A 17,397-nucleotide genomic window follows, 5' to 3' on the forward strand; every position below is an offset into this window, starting at 1 on the left:
ACAACGCCATCTAGTGTAAATCGGTGGAACTACAACGCAATTAATACATATTGTTGCGTGTTCACTCCTAATAAGTCCCGAGAAACCAGTTAGATGGCGCTGTCGGTAGACAATACGTGACATTTCAATAAGATTAGATAGAATCACGCCTGTTTCCCATTGGGGTAGGCAGGGACATTTCAATAAGATTGATTCAGTAATAACCCGTGAAGAGGTAACAAACAAACAAACAAATTAACTTACCTCCGCATTTATAAGGTAGTTGGGTTTTCAATAACAGTACGCAGTAGAATATTATTCCTATCATATTTTCTTCTTTCGCGAAATATACAAACATACAAACACGCCTCTTTCCCGGAGGGGCAGGCAGAGACTACCTCTTTCCACTTGCCACGATCTCTGCACACTTCCTTCGCTCCATCCACACTCATAACTCTCTTCATGCAAGCTCGGCGGTTTCAGGTACTCTTGACCTGACCCTTTACCAGGACGTCCTTAATTTGATCAAGATACGTTCGTTTCGAGATATAAAGGGTCGAATACAATAAAACAATAGATTTTAATAAAATAATATACTTATTTAACATTTTCTGTACAATTACATGCGTTAACAATATTTACATGTAAAACATATTGATTAACAATTTCTCATTTACAAAACCAATCACACTTTCATAAATAGCTTTAGACTTTTTAACTTTAACCGTATTCAAAAATGACTCTTGTTTACGAGTATATAAACTAGTTTTTGCCTGCGGCCTCACTCTCGTGGGAATTTCCATAAATTTTCTTCAGTCACCTGAGGAGTTAGTTCCAGTTTTGTTCGTTCAAACGCGCCGAGCAAGTTAACGCGAATTTGTATGTAATTTGTTCAGCGCCATCTATTGGTACCATACAAACTCGCGTTTACTTGATCGACGCGTTTGACAGAGTAAAACTCGCACTAACCCCTCTGTACCTGTTCTTTAGTCAAGTGTTCTTTAGTCAAGTGTTCTTTAGTCAAGTGTTCTTTAGTCAAGTGTTCTTTAGTCAAGTGTTCTTTAGTCAACTGTTCTTTAGTCAACTGTTCTTTAGTCAACTGTTCTTTAGTCAACTGTTCATTAGTCAACTGTTCTTTAGTCAACTGTTCTTTAGTCAACTGTTCTTTAGTCAACTGTTCTTTAGTCAACTGTTCTTTAGTCAACTGTTCTTTAGTCAACTGTTCTTTAGTCAACTGTTCTATAGTCAACTGTTCTTTAGTCAACTGTTCTTTAGTCAACTGTTCTTTAGTCAAGTGTTCTGTAGTCAACTGCTCTTTAGACGGTAGGTTTCACATACAATAATGTAAATTTTGTTGATTCATTTCATATAACTGTTGCCCACGACTTTGCCCCGCCTTAAATCTCTATAAATTTTTACGTTTACTCATTCCAATGTCTAAGCTACATTACTGCCACGGATGTCGTAAAAGGCGACTAATGACGACGATGGGATAGGCTAGCAACCTATACACTATTTCAATATAATTAAGCCTAACAGCTGAACGTGGCTTATCGGCCATACAAGACTGCTGGCTCTGTCTGCCCCTGCAGGGGATATAACCGTGATTATATGAATCAAAATGAAAAAAGTTTCATGAAAATCCGTTTTGTAGTAGTTGCGTAAATAAGTAACAAACACATCCACACATCTTTACAAATTTTCGCATCTATAATATTAGTAGGTTTTCACCAGAAATCAAGAATATGAGTTTCTTCATTTACGAGGTAGGATATTTAATTTATCTATAACATTTAACATCGTTTACATTATAATCTAAAATTATTTAACTTTTGTCACAGCTTTATACTTGTAATGTAATAATTATAAATTTGGCATACATTGAAACAATTTTTTGATTAGGTACTTAAAATATTCCATGAAATCAATAAGAATCACAGACCTTATGACTATTATTTTGGTTAAGATCGGAATATAACCGACTTTGATAAAATTACTGCGAACAAAAAGAAAATGTGTAAATTCGTCTTTTGACGTTATTCGAAAATTAATACGAAATAATATTGTACAAACACAAAAACATTATACAAATAAGACAATTTCTCATAAATATACATTGGTTTTACTTTTAAAAATATTTTAACATAATATTTGCAATGTAATTTGTATAGGCTGTGTGGTTCCGGCATAGTAGTATAGCACCACTCAATATCTTTCCGTGGGTATCGTAAGAGGCGATCAAGGGCTGCGGTAACCAACCCGCCAGCCCCGTGGTGACTGTGGGTATAATCCCCCATTTCTGGGGAGGCCTTAGTCCAAAAGTGGACTTACATAGGCTTTTAAGGAAGGAAGAATAGAAGGAACATTTATAATCTTTTACATGTTGTAAACAGATTTCGCGACATTATTATTTATAACATAATTACAGTTTGACCAAAAATATAACATACCACGCCATATTGAGAATTAAAAATTTTATTTGAGAGACGAATTCGAATGATATTTTGTAAACATATAGTTTACAAACCCGCATTCCAACATAGGATTTTTTTCAAACATCAACTTCTTAAAATACTAAAATGGGCAGTGATTAGTTTGTATAGACATCAATAAATAATGCTACCGCCCGTGGCTAGCCGCTTGTATTTTATAAATCGCAGAACTAGCGCCCTCATTGACAGATCCGTTATGTCAAACATTATATTCGAGTCGGCCATATTTATTTACTTGTCAAACTGTCACTTTCACACAAATTGAGTCGTAACATTCACTTGAGACTCGCGTCCCTATTCTGTTTCTCCCAGAGTCTATAATACAATGATTTCGGATTGTTTATAAGATCCGAATGTTTCCCCCTCTCGGTGATGCTTCCGTGTTCCAATACGAATATTTCGTCAGCATCGGCGACTGTGGAGAGCCGATGGGCGATACATATTGAGGTGCGGCCCACTGTGGCCGCTTTCAGCGCTTGGAGAATCGCCTGGGAAACAAAAATATACATACATACATACATACATACGATCACGTCTTAATCCCTTACGGGGTAGACAGAGCCAACAGTCTTGAAAAGACTGATAGGCCACGTTCAGCTGTGACGGCTTAGTGATAGAATTGAGATTCAAATAGTGACGGGTTGCTAGCCCATCGCCTAAAAGAAGAATCCCAAGTTAATAAGCCTATCCCTTAGTCGCCTTTTACGACATCCATGGGAACGAGATGGAGTGGTCCTATTCTTTTTTTTATTATTATACAAAAATATAGTTTATTTATTTATATATATAGCAGGTTGACTAAGCAGATATACAAGGAGAGTGTGGTGGGAAAGGTCGGAGTGGGAAGACCTAGACGAACGTATCTTGATCAAATTAAGGACGTCCTGGTAAAGGGTCAGGTCAAAAGTACCCGAAACCGCCGAGGATGTGAGGATTCAATGTGGATGAAGCGAAGGAAGTATGCAGAGATCGTGGTAAGTGGAAAGAGGTAGTCTCTGCCTACCGCTTCGGGAAACAGACGAGATTTTATGTATGTATGTATAGTGGGAGAAGTTTTGTTTTTTGCTTTTATTTAAATCCTTTTTTTTAGCTGACCTCTTACTTATTTTTATGCTGGCAACATTAAGAGATAGAATAGGGAGTCTGTGGTACGATTTAAGACGTAAAAAGATGTGTTTTGAAGAAGTCTAAGTGTTTTCGGCACCAATACAAAAAAGAATAGGACCACTCTATCTCTTTCCCATGGGTGTCGTAAAAGGCGACTAAGGGCCTTTCCCATGGGAAAGGCTTATAAACTTGGGATTCTTCTTTTAGGCGACGGGCTAGCAACCAGTCACTTCATACGATTCTCAATTCTATCAGTAAGCAAAACAGCTCAACATGACCTATCAGTATTATCAAGACTGTTCTCTCTGTTTACCCCGCATGGGATATAGACGTGTTTATATGTATGTATGTATATTCTCTGTTTACCCCACCAATGGATATAGACGTGTTTATATGTATGTATGTATATTCTCTGTTTACCCCACCAATGGATATAGACGTGTTTATATGTATGTATGTATATTCTCTGTTTACCCCACCAATGGATATAGACGTGTTTATATGTATGTATGTTTATTCTCTGTTTACCCCACCAATGGATATAGACGTGTTTACATGTATGTATGTTTATTCTCTGTTTACCCCACCAATGGATATAGACGTGTTTATATGTATGTATGTATATTAATATGTTCGTCCACAATACTCACATGTTCAGTAAGAGAATCGAGGCTCGACGTCGCCTCATCGAACACAATGATCGGGGAATCTTTCAAAATGGCGCGCGCAATCGCGACACGTTGTTTCTCGCCGCCGGACAGTTTCAGACCCCTTTCGCCAACTTGGGTCTCGTAACCCTGGAATGTTAATGTTACAAATAAACAAATGGCCATTCGGTCTTTTCAAGACTGTTGGCTCCGTCTACCCCGCAAGGGGTATAGACGTGACCATATGTATGTAATGTAAATAAATAAATATGACGGTGGTGGAGTGTGGTCACCGGCACGAATATAAAAAAAAAAGAATAGAACCACTCCATTTCTTTCCCATTGATGTCGTAAAAGGCGACTAAGGGATAGGCTTATAAACTTCTGGATTCTTCTTTTAGTCGATGGGCCAGCAACCTATCACTATTTGAATCTCAATTCCATCATAAAGCCAAACAGCTGAACGTGGCCTATCAGCCATTTCAAGACTGTTGGCTCTGTCTACCCCGCAAGGGATATAGACGTGATTATATGTATGTATGTATCTACATAGATGTATGTAACGCATACCTTAGGCCAAGTCTGCACGGAGTCGTGTAACTCCGCCATTTTACTAGCTTCGTACACTTGGTCCATACTCTTGGTGAGATCGCCGTAATGCAGATTGTGGTATATCGTGTCGTGGAACAAGACGCAATCCTGGAAAAAATAAATGCGGTCGAATTGAGAACCTCACTTTTTGAAGTGGGTTTATAAAATCAAATTCATACTAACAACTTATTGTTTGCCGGTTGGTTGACTGAAGAGATCCCTTCATGGGATAAGTCCGCCATTGCACGTGATTTTTTTCTTTTATAATAACTATGTACTTACTATTTTCTTGTTACTGTGTAAATTTCTATGCAATAACGGCCTCTGTGGCGCAGCGGTAGTGCGCTTATCTGTGTCACCGGAGGTCCCGGGTTCGAATCCCGGCCAGGGCATGATGAGAAACGAACTTTCTCTGATTGGCCTGGGTCTTGGATGTTTATCTATATACGTATTTATTATAAAATATAGTTGAGTTAGTAGGTATCTCGTAACACAAGTTTCGAACTTACATCGAGGCTAACTCAATCTGTGTAATTTGTCCCGTATATATTTATTTATATTTATATTACAAACAAACAAATAAACAAACTGAGATTCTTCTTTGTAGGCGATGGGCTAGCAACCTGTCGCTATTTGAATCTCAATTATATCGTTAAGCCATATAGCTGAACAAGTTGCGAGACTGTTGGCTCTGTCTACACGGTAAGGGTGGCAATAAGGACGTGATTATATGTATTATTAAGCTATTCAAAAAATAAATTAATTAAACACTACCGACTACCGACTGCAGTCGATAACGGTTAGCATTATAATGATACAATTAACCAATAACAGATGGCGCTATCACACTTATATAGTTTTTTTTCCTTATTTTTGTATTAATATAAAAGAGGAATTAAATTAGTTTTCATACCTGTGGGACTATAGCTATAGCCTTCCTCAAACTGACTAGATCCAAATCTTTTATATTCTGACCGTTAATGAATATTTGACCTGACTGTGGCTCGAAGAATCTGAATAACAGACGGACTAAAGTTGACTTTCTGTAAGAAGAAAAAACATTTTTAGTTATAGTAGCGTGATAAATGGATGACTTGAAAGACGACTAAGGGATGAGCTTTTAAACTTGGTATTATCTACATTCATTACTCTTTTAATACCCGATGTTTTCCACATCGAGATTCGAACAGTAAGTGTATAGACAATGTAATAAGGTTGGAAACTAACCAACAGAAACTCAAGTCTGGACCCTCGGCCATCATTCTCTTAGTCACAGGTTCGTTTCTCGGTGTGAGAAACTATGTCAAAAATGAGAACTCTAGCCTTAAGCCAAGTTTTCTAGCATTTGGCAGGCATTTAATAGTAGCCCTAGGTTAAAGTCCCGGTGAGAGAAATTTATCACAAGTGTGGAACTTGATCAAATTAAAGACGTCCTGGTAAAGGGTCAGGTCAAAAGTACCCGAAACCGCCGAGCTTGCATGAAGAGAGTTATGAATGTGGATGAAGCGAAGGAAGTATGCAGAGATCGTGGCAAGTGGAAAGAGGTAGTCTCTGCCTACCCCTCCGGGAAAGAGGCGTGATTTTATGTATGTATGTATGTCTGTATGGAAACTCACCCGCTGCCTGATCCACCGACTATTCCAATCTTCTTCCCGGCCGGTATAGTGAGAGAAAGGTTGTTAAAAATCGGCTTCCCGTTAATGTATTTGAAGCTGACATCTTTGAATTCAATGTTCGCAGTTTTGGCGTCCACTATTAGCGGTGGCGCTTTCTCTTTCTCCTGCAAACGTAAAAGCACAAAACCGTTGGCGTTTCTCACGATAATAATCTCTCTCTTTCTCTACAGTCAACTCCATATGGAGTTAGCGAGAATTTGTCTCTATTACGACATCATAGAGTAAGAAGTTCTCAATATATAAGATATGTCTTATGCCTGTGAATGTTAGTGAAAAAGTAGTTAGGGAAATTAATTTAATAAATAATTATATTATTTTTTTACAGACCGGAATTTAGATCAGTGCTATTTGTCAATTATTTATTTACATTTTCCCAAAATATAAGATAAATCATTCATAAATAAATGAGTGTCAAATTACACATATTTAAACATAAATATTATTGGGAAGACAAATGATTACAATATGTGACAAAAATAGTTATAAAAGAAGCGAATTACAGGTCCTCACAACTAAAAATAAAAATAGATCTTAGAAAAAAAAAAGAAGATTTGAACATTAAACTTATTATTTATGATACGTTCTCCATATAGAATAAAGACGCACGGACCTGAACCCGCGACCGCACAGTCATGAGCGTGAACATGGTCTGCATGTCGACGAGCGCCTGGCGCACCTCGCGGTACACGGAGCCCAGGAAGCCCAGCGGCACCGACAGCTGGAACAGCAGCCCGTTCACCATCACCAGGTCGCCCACCGACATGCGGCCTGCGGGAGGGGGGGGGACGTGATGACCAGAGATCGGAATAGGTACATTGATTTTTTTTTTCTTTTTTTACACTGATTGAGTTAGCCTCGAAGTAAGTTCGAGACTTGTGTTACGAGATACTAACTCAACGATACTATATTTTATAATAAATACTTATATAGATAAACATCCAAGACCCAGGACAATCAGAAAATGTTCTTTTCTCATCATGCCTTGGCCGGGATTCGAACCCGGGACCTCCGGTGTCACAGACAAGCGTACTACCGCTGCGCCACAGAGGCCGTCAGCTTATGTCCAGTCAGTCAGTCGCGTGTCATCACGTCTATATATCTACCAGTCATTTTATGTACTTGCATCATGAATTACCATAGAAAGCACAACATGGATAAGCCTCTTTTCCGGGATTCCATTTCAGTACTTACACTTACAGTAAACTACAGTCCGCGGGTAACATAGGACTACAATTAACGTGAACGAAGTCGACGGAAAACAGCTACCACTAATATATTCTTCATACAAATTGTAAAAATTCCGGAAAAAATCTTAATTATTTACAAATCCCGCAATCCCGGACGGAGGCATGTCCATATTAATATATACGTTTCAGTTCATTGACCCCAATTCAAATTAACTATTCCGATCTTTAGTGATGACACCACTCTGGAGAGGAGCCCGAAGTATGCCTTTGACCATGGATTGGGTGAGTCAGGTTTTTACACGAAGCGACTCCCGTCTGACCTCCGCAACTTTTGCAGGGGAACCTAACCCGTATTGGATACATTGTTACACATCAAGTTGCCTGAATGCGCAGGTTTCTTCACGATGATATAAACTTGGGACTCTTCTTTTACGCGATGGGCTAGAAACCTGTCACTATTTGAATCTCAATTCTATCATTAAGCCAAACGGCTGAACGTGGCCATTCAGTCTTTTCAAGACTATCGGCCCTATCTACCCCGCAAGGGATATAGACGTGACGTATGTTTACCTTTAACAATCTCGTTGGCGGCCATTATCATGATGGCACTCAAGCCGGCGCTGAATATCGCGTGCTGGCCGAAGTTCAACAGGGCCAAGCTGGAGGCGGTCTTCAGAGACGCCTCCTCATATATCTTCAGGCTCATGTCGTATTTTTCCAATTCGTATTTCTCGTTGTTGAAATACTGTTAAATAAATAATAATTAATGCATTAGATACATACATATAGTCACGTCTATATCCCTTGCGGGGTAGACAGAGCCAACTTCTTGAAAATACTGAATGGCCATGTTCAGCTGCTCGGCTTAATGATGGAATTGAGATCAAAATAGTGACAGGTTGCTAGCCCATCGCCTAAAAAATCATAAAAAGTCATATAGATAAATAGATAAAGGCATCGTGATTCATAAACATCCTAGTAATATTATAAATGCGAAAATTTGTATGTCAGGGTGTCAGTATAGATGGTTTGTTAATCTTTTACGAAAAAGCTACTGAACCGATTGCGATGAAATTTGGTATGTAGGAAGCTGAAGACCCGGAATCACACATACATAGGCTACTTTTTACCCCCAGATTTCCCGCGGGATTGATAAGGTTCGGATGCGGACGAAGTCGCGGACGGCCTATAGTTGTACATAAATTAAAAAAAATCAAAGAAGAATGGCGAACTTCTATACAATTTCAGACCTGGACTTAGGAGTCCCGTTCACGAAAGAAATCTATTGATACTTATAGAACTAATCTAGACAAACAAAAAAGTTGATGGTGTTAATTATATTAAAGTTGGGATTTCAAAAATATTTACACTTGAATGTAACAAGTGAGGTTATTATTTAAGTGTTGTTAACAACATCTAAGTGGCATTTTACATAAATTACTAAACCAATCACTTGCAAATCGAAATCCAGAAGGCAATGCTAAATGTTAATATTAGATCAAGAATCGTTGAAGTCCAAAAACACGCGTTAAATCGTCAAATAATTTAAAAACCACTAATAAAACTCGAGCATGAACGATCACAGAAAGTCACGAAAGTAGATTTGAATAGCGATTTGACGTTTGACGTGAATGTATGTAATGACATGACAATTATTGCTTTACGCTGATTGGAGCATACATTATTGAAAAGAAAAAACGTTTAGTTGTGCATGATTTTTGCACTTCAATACGTTTTGTTTTAATTGGTTTTAATAAAATTATGAACTAATTTATCTTAATAATCCCTACTTTTTAAATCAGGATTTTGTGGTAATAAATAATACGAATTAAACTCTTTTTATTTAATACATTTTCGTTCGGGCACGCTTTTGTAAATAAATGCGGTCCAGTTTCGCCAATCTTCTTTAAATATTTTATTCATTATCATGGGACACTTCATTATAAATTTGTAATTTTCAAATTTTTTGGTTTCACGACATTAGTTGACGTCAAATAACTTAAAACCAAAGTTTACTGCCGCTTCCAAAGCGTCAGTGCAGAAGAAACGGTAACAAACTGCACTGCATCATTTTCTTCAACAACGTCAACTTGATATGAAACTTAAATAATAAAAAAAAAATATATGGATTGGCAATTTTAAATAAATTTGTGTACAAATGTAGGTAAATAAAAGAAATTGAAAGACCATACATAAAAATAGGATCTGTTGTACATACATATATATAATCACGTCTATATCCCTTGTGGGGTAAACAGAACCACAATCTTGAAAAGTCTGAAAGGCCACGTTCAGCTGTACGACTTGAGGTGAAAATGAGATTGAAATAGGTTGCTAGCCCATTGGCTACAAGAAGTTTATAAGGCTATCCCCTAATCGCCTTTACAACATCCATGGGAAAGAGTGGTCTTATTCTTTAGTGCCGGGAACCACAAGGCACTGCAAAAATAGATAAAGAATATATATATATATATATATATATATATATATATATATATATATAGAAGATGTGTACCTTAACAGTCTCGTAATTGATGAGAGAATCGACCGCCTTATTACCCGCCTCGTTCTCAGCGCGGTTCATGTACACTCTGAATTTCGTCCGCCATTGTGTTACAGCCAGCGTGAACGCCGCGTAAACTCCTACGCAGCTGAATGCTAGACCTGAAATAATATATTGACCTTTAATAACTTGTTTAACCATAAGATATGACAATTATTAAGTGATATTGAAGTGTACAATAATAATGAATAAAGTTTTGAATTTTAATTTAAATTAGTAGATATAAGTAAAGGTACATTTATACATTTAAGTTTTTAAGCGATTAATATCGAATCGATAATTGACAGTAATAACGTGGTTTATTACGTATTGCCAGTAACCGCCAAAAGCGGAGTGTGTGACAATTACGACAAAAAAAAATTTCAAAATTTAATTTTTAAAACTATTTAATAGTTTAATTACAAACCCGCAAACGCCAATCCTCCCTTTACCCCCAATATACTGGAGACTAAAGTCAGCTCAAATATAGTGGGCACTATGTTGAACACCATCGCTGATAAGACGAAGTTTATGGCTCGCGACCCGCGGTCTATTGTCTGTGGATGAAAGATACAAATTGTTTGTCAAACGTATAAAAGAAATAGTTTTAGAAGTTAGATATTGTCAATGAAGGTGAGAAATAGCGAGAAACCAAATGTAAGAAAAATGAGAACACGTTTATTTGCTATTAAGTTCAATTTTTTAAATTGTTTTTGTAGTTGAGAGAAATCACATTAAAAGGCGAGAAATAGTAAGAAACAGCGACCTAAAAATTTAAAAAGTTATGGATTAAGTTATGGACACTTAAGCTAAGTCTCTGCCTGAAGTTTTTTTTAATTGAAAAATATGCACATTTGTCTCTATATAAGGTCGAAATCACTGTAATACAAAGAGAAAATTTTGAGAAGCGTGTACAGTCACCTGCACAGAAACTTGATCCCCGTGGTTTTTGGTTTGTATAAAGGATCGGTCAAGTTTTCCTGAACATTCACATTTTAGTTTGTTACTTTTCATTTCATTACATTCATTTCATAATCACATTGGCCATATATCAAAACCAGTTTGGTCCATAATTTTCAAAAGGGAAATAACTTATAAAGTTACCTTAGACAGAGCTCCAGTCTGCCTCCCCAAATGGAAACTCAGATCCAGGTTGTGTAAATGTGTGAACACATTGCAAGCGAGCTTCCTTATTGAATGTTGGGCCACTTTGGCGAACACCGCGTTTCTTAGTTCATTGAACCCGGCCGCTGTCGCGCGGGCAATGCCATCTGTGAACAAAGAAATTAACTAAATTAATGATACTCCTTATATAATAAAATAAGATTAACCCTTTCCATGCGGAAGCATTATTTCAATTTCGCCGTCTCTGTACGGGCGGTTTTGTATTAAGGCCCTTCCATAAAACGATGGGCGAGATATTACGTCCTAACAAAAATGGTTCTACTGTACGGAAGGCGTATTATTGCGTTCTGTAATATTTTTCGCAAGACGCGGTTGGCGTATTATTTCGTTTTCAAAATTATATAGACAATTTTGGTGTTGCCATACCTTGAAACAATAACGTCTTTATAAGCAGAAATGAGCAAAATTGAATTATGATTAAGAATAATGAACATTTGCTGCAAAAATACAAAAAGAATATCAAATATTTGTATAAAATTATTTGCATATATATTTTTTATAAAAAAACTGAATTATGTAGTATATTGAAATCAAATTTTTATTAATCATAATATTTTTTTGGGCAACTGGGTATGAGCAAGCATATAAGCAAATTAACACTCAGTTTTTTACATACTCAATTTACATTTTTTTTATTATTTTATCATGCTTTTAAAAAAAATCTATGGTTATAATAAAATGTAACGACGGTAGCTTAAAATTTAATTTATGAGGGTACATTAAGTAACTGGCTAGTTGACATATCTTGTACATTGTATCGTGTTTGTATTGGACATGGTGTTATCGGATTTTGAGAGTCATCATAACATATCACTTTATTTTGTAAAATTCGTTGCGAATATGGTTCATGCTCGGCAATTTGAGTCTCATCTGAAGATTTATCTTTAAAAATATTATCGAAATCAAAAGGATTCGAGGTAAAACACATTATTAAGAATTATAAGTAATAAACTTACCATTCATATTATTCTCCTTTTATTAGACTTTTGATATAAAAAGCTTACAACTCTATCGGCGTAAACCATGCACTCGTATCTACATAATAATAAGTAAGTATTTTTCCACCGTTTCACGTAAGGTTGTTGAATTTATAACTACAGTACAGGGGAACCAACTTTCATATTGGTCTAATCGTTTAACACAAGGATTTGTTTTGGACGCAATAATACGCCCACCGTGTGGCCAACGGTTTTTAGTTATACGTGATATTACGCCAGCCGCATGGAAAGGGTTAAAATCGAACGTATCTTGATCAAATTAAGGACGTCCTGGTAAAGGGTCAGGTCAAAAGTACCCGAAACCGCCGAGCTTGCATGAAGAGAGTTATGAATGTGGATGAAGCGAAGGAAGTATGCAGAGATCGTGGCAAGTGGAAAGAGGTAGTCTCTGCCTACCCCTCCGGGAAAGAGGCGTGATTTTATGTATGTATGTATGTAAGATTAAAATTATGCAGCCTCTGTAGCATGGCAAGCGCGACGCCGTTTTTATCGCGCGAAAAATTATTGCAGCCCCGTTTCACGTCATAATAAAAGCGAAATAACGAACAAACACAACAAAAAAGCTAATCAAATGATTTTCACGAAATTTTGCACAGATATATGTAGAATAGACCTTCGGGGGTAACATACATTAATCACGTCTGTATCCCTTGCGGGGTAGACGGAGCCAACAATCTTGAAGACTGTAAGACCTTGTTTAGCTTTATGGCTTAGTGATGGAGTTAAATTCAAATAGTGACAGGTTGCTCGCCCAGCGCCTACAAGAATCTCACATTTATTAGCCATTCCCTTAGTCGCCCTTTACTACATCCACGGATAAGGGATGGACATGAGTCCTTTTCTATTACACTGTAATACAAATAACACGGGAGTAACACAGGCACAAAAAAGAATAGGACCACTCCATCACTTTCCCATGGATGTCGTAAAAGGCGACTAAGGGATAGGTTTATAAACTTGGGATTCTTCTTTTAGGCGACGGGCTAGCAACCTGTCACATTTGAATCTCAATCTCAATTACATCATAAAGCCAAACAGCTGAAAGTGGCCTATCAGTCTTTTCAAGACTGTTGGCTCTGTCAACCCCGTGAGGGATATAGACGTGACCATATGTATGTATGTAACACAGGCTAATTAACTACTTTTTTTTATTACCCACGGGAGTGAAGCTCTGACAAAAAACTACCATAACAAGTTGTCATTATAAACTTACATCCTAATAACAGGCTAAAAGCGGCAGTTCCCAACGCCTGTGGTACCGTATCCATCCCCAACAACGCTTCACCACCTGACGTCATCACTGCGCCGTTCACTTCGTCCACCGCGTACTTGAATATGAATGGGACAGTGACATTCACTATCTTGGCCCCAAACAGGAGCGACAGAGACAGCATGACCCGGTTCCTTATCATCTCGTTGTCCTGAAAGATATGATTATTGGTCGATCACGAAAATTGATATTGCAGGCACGTAGAGGTATAGTAGTAAGTAGTTTAATGTTTTATAAAAATAATAATTTAAACGCTTTTTTTTAGTTCACAATTTCAACGTTCAAACTTATCTAATACCAAATAGGTTATACAAAAACGCCATTATGGAGTTAAGTAGTCTTTGTGAAGAGACTTGTCCCTGATATTATGTAGTCTTTGTGAAGAGACTAGTCATTTCGGACCTGAGAGGAGCCTTAAGTACAGAGGGGTTAGTGCGAGTTTTACTCGATCAAACGCGTATATTAATTTATTTTTTTTCAATATTTCTCACCTTGGGCCACACATACTCCAACATGCCCCTGACCATGTCAGTTCCCGTGACCGGCTTTGCGTCCGCCAAGTTGATATCTTCACGGGACAAAACAGAGGCACCTGGGTGAAAGCAGTCCCGTTTTTGGATACCTAGGGGCGGGAGACATTTCATCAGGATGATTTGGGAAAGGTATAATTGGGATACATTTTTTTTTTTTTTATTATATTTTTAACACTGACCCCTGATTTTGCACATGTGGGTAGTAAAAGTTAAACATGGCATCTCTTTTGCCAGACTAAATAAAATGTTAGATGCGATGATGTAACAAATATGAATAAAACTATTCAGTTTTATATTTAATATATATCATAAAATCAAAAATTTTAAATATTCGATTTTGTTTTTTACTTAGTAAAGAAATACGCCAGTTAAAATGTCTAAAAGTCCAGCAAATACTAGTCAATGTATATTATTGTCATACAATAAGTAACATAATTACACAAGTAGTAAGTAATTAGTAACAAATGTACACAATGTTCTCTATATTTCATGACATGTCAATTATATTGCCTACAAAAGGCTGAAATATTTATTTCGTTAGTTTCTACTTCTCAAATTTCAATTTGTTATTCTGTAAATTCCATTAATTCCTGAAATGTAATGAAATATAATTTTCATTCCATTCGATGGTATGTGCTTAATAATTAGCATGATAGTTTAACTATAACGAGAAGAGGAAAGAGGGAAGGAGAGAAGCGGACAAACAAAGGATGCGTGCGGGATGAGAACTGCATTTCAACCAAGTAATTAGTAACAAACACAATCTGTGAAAAAAGAACTACAAAAAAAAGCGCCACAACAAAAAAAAAAGTTGAGCAAAGAAAATGTTGACAAGTAACTTTTATTTATTTAAAACTTTATTGCACAAAAAAAAATGTACAAAAGGCGGACTTAATGCTGGTTGGCAATGTATTACCAAAAAAAAAAAGTATACATGGATTCTCTCACTGCTTTTTTGAATCTTTATTATTTCTGTCAATCATCAAATCTGAATAATTATATAACAGATAGATAGTTTTCCACGGTTTGGTAGTTATTTTAGTAGGTATTTTTATGGATTTGTATCTTACTATATTATATTAAAAAATAAAAATCTAGCTTTCTCGCGCGGCTCCGACCATGTGAATGTCGCTGACAAATAAATGCAAAATTTCAAAGAGTAAGTAAGTTAATGCTTTATTCTTTACTAAAGGAATACATTACAAATAAAAACAGTACAGTACAATGGCGGGCTTATCCCTAAGTGGGATCTTTTCCAGACAACCTGAACAAATTGGTTCAGTGGTTTAGTTTAGAGGTAAGAAAACAACAAACTCACGTTTGCATTTATAATATTAGTATGGATTCCATTAATTTTATTTGTACTTAACAAATTAAATACTTCAGACAGAAAGCAAGATTAAAACTACAAAACCCAAGCTGTAAATTACTATGATGTTTTACTATGCTAGACTATGCTATAAATAAAATACTATTAATATAAAAACCATTTTTATCAAATGTAAAACAGTAGAGCACACTACAATATTAATGATAGTGTTTAATGTGTATATTTAAAAATATTAAAAATTCTTTATTTACATCACAGTGTCTGCATCCCACAGTTTTATTTCCATGGGAATATGAATAATAACCAGTATGATGATAATGTGCCATGTGGTTCCCAGCACCAATAAAAAAAAAAAATAGTACCACTCCATCTCTTTCCCATGGATGTCGTAAAAGGCGACTAAGGAATAGGCTTACAAACTTGGGATTCTTTTTTATGCGATGGGCTAGCAACCTGTCACTATTTGAATCTCGATACTATAATTACGTCAAATAGCTGAACGTGGCCATTTAATATTTCCAAGACGGATTTCCTGCATGGGATATAGACGTGACTATATGTATATATGACTTTAGACTTATGCAAAGTGAAACATTACACAATAATTGATAATAAATGTAGCATTCTTTAATTGTATACCTACTTAAATGAGATAAAGTTAATTGTTTCTGATAAGAACTTTGTCTGCAGATTGCAGTCTAATTTGAGGCTTTGAATTACTTGAATCAATTCATAGCTACAGATGGCAAGGCAAGATGGATAGTAGCCATTACTTTCTTTATGTCATTCAAATTTACTAGGATGTTTTAAACTTTGTAAGAATTATAATTATGCTTTGACGTGAATAATTTGTCCTAAATATAAAGTGCAATGAGCATGTATTTCGTCTCTATTATAATAAATGTGCGGAAATTAGTGTCTAATGCCTGTAAGTGTATGTATATACACCAAAATTTAGTCCCAAGGTCAAACAAACATTATGTAATATTAAACTTAAGTTACCTACTATAACCTGCTAAGTATTCAATTCATTAAATTAATATGATGCTTGTTATTTAGAGTTATTACTGTTTATTCTTGGACTTACCTGCTGCTGGTATTTTCCCAGCCTTGGGTTTATTGGCCAAAACTGCCGCCAAAACATTTTTAGCCGTATCTGTGGATCCCGCATTGTTCGGAGGTGCTGAAGAGTAATACTAAAACCATAATAGAGTAATAGAAATAATTATAAACCCTAAGTTATTGGAATATAATTAAAAACAACAAAATTTCATTTAAGATAACAAGTAAGGTAATTCACACCTTAAACTGACTTGCAGCCGCGCATTGTTTGCATGGCAAGACGTATTGCGGTTTATTTAAAATCACAGATTTATTGCTCAAGAAAGATTTCGTGAATTTTAAATGATTTTTTAATATTTTATCAAAATTTTTAGATGACAGCAGCACAGCCGCCATGTTCGCAAACTGACAAATGAGTGATAAGCGTAATTTTGACAGTGACAGGATTGCTCGTGTTACCATTACAAATAATCACCCACATGTTACTATTATCTAGAATACTTCATTTCTACTTATCCGACTGTATAATGTGGTGTTATTTTAAACAAAGAGTATGTAAAAAACCGGATTTGTGCTTTCAATAAAAAACCAAACTTCAATAAATAGTAAGTTTAAAAATAAAGAAATGTAATAGCAGCATTATTTCGGGAGGCAGGTCTTCCGCCAGGGTAGGTGAAAACAAAAATTAAAGAATGAAATGAAAAATATTTGCTACACTTTAAAAAGTGGAACTTGAGTGAAAAACATGAACTCATCAATATAATCTTATGTGCCGTGTGGTTTCCGGCACCAATAAAA

At 36.2% G+C, this 17,397-nt stretch overlaps 2 protein-coding genes across 3 annotated transcripts; both read right to left on the reverse strand.

Annotated features, from left to right (window-relative positions):
• Positions 1-557: 557 nt before the first annotated feature.
• LOC132901908 (uncharacterized) lies at positions 558-1,309 on the reverse strand (the record flags this gene model as incomplete). Its single annotated transcript, XM_060945090.1, has 1 exon — positions 558-1,309. A coding segment is annotated over one exon (366 nt), but the record flags the coding sequence as incomplete, so codon positions are not given.
• Positions 1,105-17,024, reverse strand: LOC106143548 (iron-sulfur clusters transporter ABCB7, mitochondrial). 2 transcript variants are annotated; one of them, XM_013345671.2, is made up of 14 exons: positions 16,840-17,024; positions 16,625-16,733; positions 14,166-14,242; positions 13,618-13,825; positions 11,326-11,492; positions 10,649-10,778; positions 10,195-10,343; positions 8,250-8,424; positions 7,103-7,260; positions 6,433-6,596; positions 5,730-5,859; positions 4,796-4,924; positions 4,229-4,375; positions 1,105-2,959 (listed from the first exon to the last, which is right to left on the reverse strand). In XM_013345671.2, the coding sequence occupies exons 1-14, from the start codon at positions 16,993-16,995 to the stop codon at positions 2,747-2,749; spliced, it is 2,112 nt and encodes a 703-aa protein (XP_013201125.1). In that variant the 5' UTR covers positions 16,996-17,024; the 3' UTR covers positions 1,105-2,746. The 2 variants fall into 2 exon arrangements, with proteins under 2 accessions (XP_013201125.1, XP_013201124.1); XM_013345670.2 differs by having other exon boundaries at positions 14,166-14,296.
• Between the last annotated feature and the right edge of the window lie 373 nt (positions 17,025-17,397).

This window comes from Amyelois transitella, chromosome 7 (genome assembly GCF_032362555.1).
Source record: "Amyelois transitella isolate CPQ chromosome 7, ilAmyTran1.1, whole genome shotgun sequence".
NCBI classification, from domain to species: domain Eukaryota; kingdom Metazoa; phylum Arthropoda; class Insecta; order Lepidoptera; family Pyralidae; genus Amyelois; species Amyelois transitella.